At 42.1% G+C, this 3,817-nt stretch overlaps 1 protein-coding gene across 1 annotated transcript in view; it reads left to right on the top strand.

Moving 5' to 3' along the window:
- CAB39L (calcium binding protein 39 like) overlaps positions 1–2,373 on the top strand; it is a 90,607-nt gene extending 88,234 nt beyond the window's left edge. The window contains exon 9 of the mRNA XM_017535911.2: positions 2,001–2,373. Within this exon, the coding sequence (XP_017391400.1) occupies positions 2,001–2,180 (180 nt within the window). The 3' untranslated portion in view covers positions 2,181–2,373. The remainder of the gene's footprint in view (positions 1–2,000) is intronic.
- Positions 2,374–3,817: the final 1,444 nt, after the last annotated feature.

Here is a 3,817-nt window from a genome sequence, read left to right as displayed (position 1 = left end):
AAAAACCATAAGCTTACTGAAATACTGTATGTTGTTTATGTTTACATATCTCTATAGTAGGAGGAAAGGCATTAAAACGTGCCCGGAGATGGTGGCACACTGCTGCAGGGGAGGGAAAAGGTGGAAGGGGAGGGTTTGGTTCCATTCGTAAAACGTTTTCTTTCTTTAAAAAGAGACACTTGAAGCACAATGACAAAATGTATTCAATTTATGAGCTAAGTATACTGGTATTTGTTATGTTATTTTATAGTTAACAAATATTTAAAAGTAAAACAAAGTAAAAGTTTGAATGTTTATATATAGTTCCCACGTACTCCTAGCTAGTGACTAAGAGACTATAGGAAATGTGAAGTGCAGGCCTGCGGCACTTAACAGCGGGGAGTTGTTCTGAGAATCGCGCTCTCTAGGTGATGTCGTCCTTGCAGGAACATCACAGAGCGCATTTACACAAACCTGGATGGTGGAGCCTCCCACACACCTAGGCTATGTAATGCAGGCTATGTAATATGGGCTGTGTAATACAGGATATTGTGCCTAGTGCACACACCTGTACAGCATGTTACTGTACTGAATACTGCAGGCAATTATAACACAATGGCATTTGGGTATCTAAACATAGAAAAAATACAGTAAAAATATGATAGAAAGAAAATGGTACACGTGTATAGGGCACTTACCATGCATGGAGCTTGCAGGACTGGAAGTTGCTCTGGGAGAGTGAGTGAGTGGGTGGTGAGTGAATGTGAAGGCCTAGGACATTACTGAACACTACTGTAGACTTCATAAACACTGCTTAGACTACACTAAATTGATTTCTTAAATGTTTTTTTCTTTTTTTTAATAATAAGTTGACCTTAGGGCCAGGCATGGTGGCTCAGTCCTGTAATCCCACAGCTTTAGGAGGCCAAGGTGGAAGGATTGCTTGAGACCAGGAGTTCGAGACCAGCCTTGGCAATCATAGTGAGACCCTGTATCTACAAAAAAAAAAAAAAAAAAAAAAATTAATTAGCCACATGCAGAGGCATGCACTTGTAGTCCTTCCTACTGGGGAGGCTGAGGCAGGAGGATCACTTGAGCCCAGGCATCTCAGGCAGCAGTGAGCTATGATGGCGCCACTGCACTTCAGCCTGGGCCATAGAGTGAGACCCTGTCTCAAATAAATACATACACAAAAATAACCTTAGCTTAATGTAACTTTTCACTTTATAAAAAGTTTCTTTTTTAATTTTTAAAAATGTTTTGACTCTTTTGCAATAACACTTAGCTTAAAATGAACACATAATATAGCTGTCCAAAAATATTTTCTTTCTTTACATTCTTATTCTATAAGCTTTTTTCTAGGTTTAAAGTTCTTTTTTACTTTTTAAACTGCTTTGTTAAAAACTAAGACACAAACACATTAGTCGCGGCCTCCACTGCTTCCACCTCCACATCTTGTCCCCCTGGAAGGTCTGCAGGGGCCATACGCCCATGGAGCAGTCACCTCCTGATAACAAGGCCTTCTCCTGGATACCTCCTGAAGGACCTGCCTGAGGCTGTTTCACAGCTAACTTTTTATTTAATAAGTAGGAATATACTCTAAAATAACGATTAGAAGTATAGTATAGTAAATATGTAAACTGGTACCGTAGTCGTTATCAAGTATTATGCACTGTGCATACTTGTATGGGCTTGAATTTTATGTGACTGGCTGGGCGGTAGGTTTGTTTACACCAGCATCACACCAGACACACAAGTAAATGCATGGAGCTATGCCATCACACGGCGATGGGAATTTTTCATTTCCGTTATGGTCTATGGAACCACAGTTGTATACGTGGTCCATGGTTGATGAAACATTATTATGTGGCATGTGACTGTATTGATCACCCTCACTGATAATTAGAATCAGGGTCTTCCCTACATTAATAATATCGGTCACACATGAAACACGAATAGCAGCGTGGGTCAGTTCTCTGGCCAGCACGCCTTTCCTAAGTATTTGTTTCTTTTTGTTTCAGGTGTTTGTGGCCAGTCCTCACAAAACACAGCCTATTGTGGAGATTCTGTTAAAAAATCAGCCCAAACTCATTGAGTTTCTGAGCAGCTTCCAAAAAGAAAGGACGGATGATGAGCAGTTTGCTGACGAGAAGAACTACTTGATTAAGCAGATCCGAGACTTGAAGAAAACGGCCCCTTAACGAGCTCCCCGGCACCCATCACAGTCATTCGTCTCATTTGTCCAGTTTGTACAACATGTCATTTCAAAGTCATCATTCTTGGGAAGACTTTGGAGGTGCCTATTTTTTCTGTTTTAATTGTTCTGGGTAGACAGAATATAAACATGTGAATGGAAAAAAATTAACCTAGAATAATATATTCATTTTAATCAAGTCTGTGATTATTTATGTGAAATCAGAGCCATTGTAGTAGATGTTGATAAAAGCAATTTTAACTTGCAGACGTGAGCCTCTGGTCACCATGAGCCATTAAATGGGAGCTCAAATGACAGGCATCACCAACTCCTCAAGGAGGACTGAGTTCTCAGGGGAGAACTGGGAATGGGGCCAGAGTGTGAAAGTGCTTTGCCCATCTGTAGGTAGACACACAGATGGCTCAAGGCACCGAGAGATCCCAGAAAGTAACGTTAATGTTTTCAGTCATTGTGTGTCCTTCGTTTCTGCCCAGTGTCTTTGGACTGAAATCATGGGTTCACACCTCTCGGGATCCAGTGGCCCCTCTCAGCTCGATCTCCCCTCACTCCCTGTCCCGCATTCCGTCCCAGCTCCTCAGCCTGGCCCCGATGCCTCCCATGTTCAGCTGAGCAAACGAGCAACTGAATGGGAACAGGATGAATCAACAAGCGTCCCAAGGAATAGGGGACCCACCGGGTGTGACCCGCTCACTGGAGAACTGCAAACACATGGCTCTGGAGAGAGTCACGGCTGTTCCATATTGACTTCCAGAGGTTAAGTGAGGGACAGAATAGTTCCTTCATAATTGTCATGGGTGAATGCTTCCTGCGGTCAGTGTGTTTTAGAGCACGAATCACCATAGTGGGGTGCCCAGCAGGCACAAAACCATGGGTCCAGGAGTCTCAGTGGGGAGCTTTTATCAGTAGGAGGACATAACCATAGGAAGGAGAAATGATTTCATGTGTGAAAAAATTCTCAAATCAATACATATATTTTTTTCAGTTTGTTTTCTAATAAGCTGTCATTCTATCATTGCTCATCATAGTCTTTAGTGAAAACATAGAAAACCTATACAATTTCGGTCCTGAATAGTCTCTTACAACTAGCATGATGGAGGTGTTAATTCATCTTCCTTATAAAAAGGCATGGAATCAAAAATATTTTAAAAGACCATGGTTTCATTTCAGACATCAAGCATCTAAAATGGGATTTTAAAGCAATATTTTACAAGACATTCAAAGCACAATTGTTGAGCTGTATTCTTTATATTTCAGCTTCTAAATCATGCACTGCCTTCCACAGGAACCCTCCCTTTTTACAATACTTGTGTGTTGTGTCCTTTTTCTTCAGCCAGATATTTCTCTGCCAGAGAGGGGAAGAGAAATGCGTTCTCCAGGATTGGTCCCCTTTGTAGATTTTGTACCTAAAGAATTACCAGGCAGGGCACCACCCTTGGCTAGGCCCAGGTGTGTGTTTCTTCCTTGCCAGGCATGGGCCCTTAGGCAGGTGATGTGGGGTCTGCCGTACCTCCCGTTCCGGCAGCTGTGGCCTCTCTGACCAGTGCCCACATGGGAGGCAGCTGGCAGCTTGAAAACCCATACTCTGGTCATTGAAGTCAGATTACTTTTTTTTTTTTTTTTTTT

Source organism: Cebus imitator, unplaced genomic scaffold (assembly GCF_001604975.1).
Source record: "Cebus imitator isolate Cc_AM_T3 unplaced genomic scaffold, Cebus_imitator-1.0 Scaffold94, whole genome shotgun sequence".
Lineage (NCBI taxonomy): Eukaryota > Metazoa > Chordata > Mammalia > Primates > Cebidae > Cebus > Cebus imitator.
The sequence above is the reverse complement of the archived record's forward strand: the minus strand, read 5'-3'. Positions and strand labels throughout refer to the sequence as shown.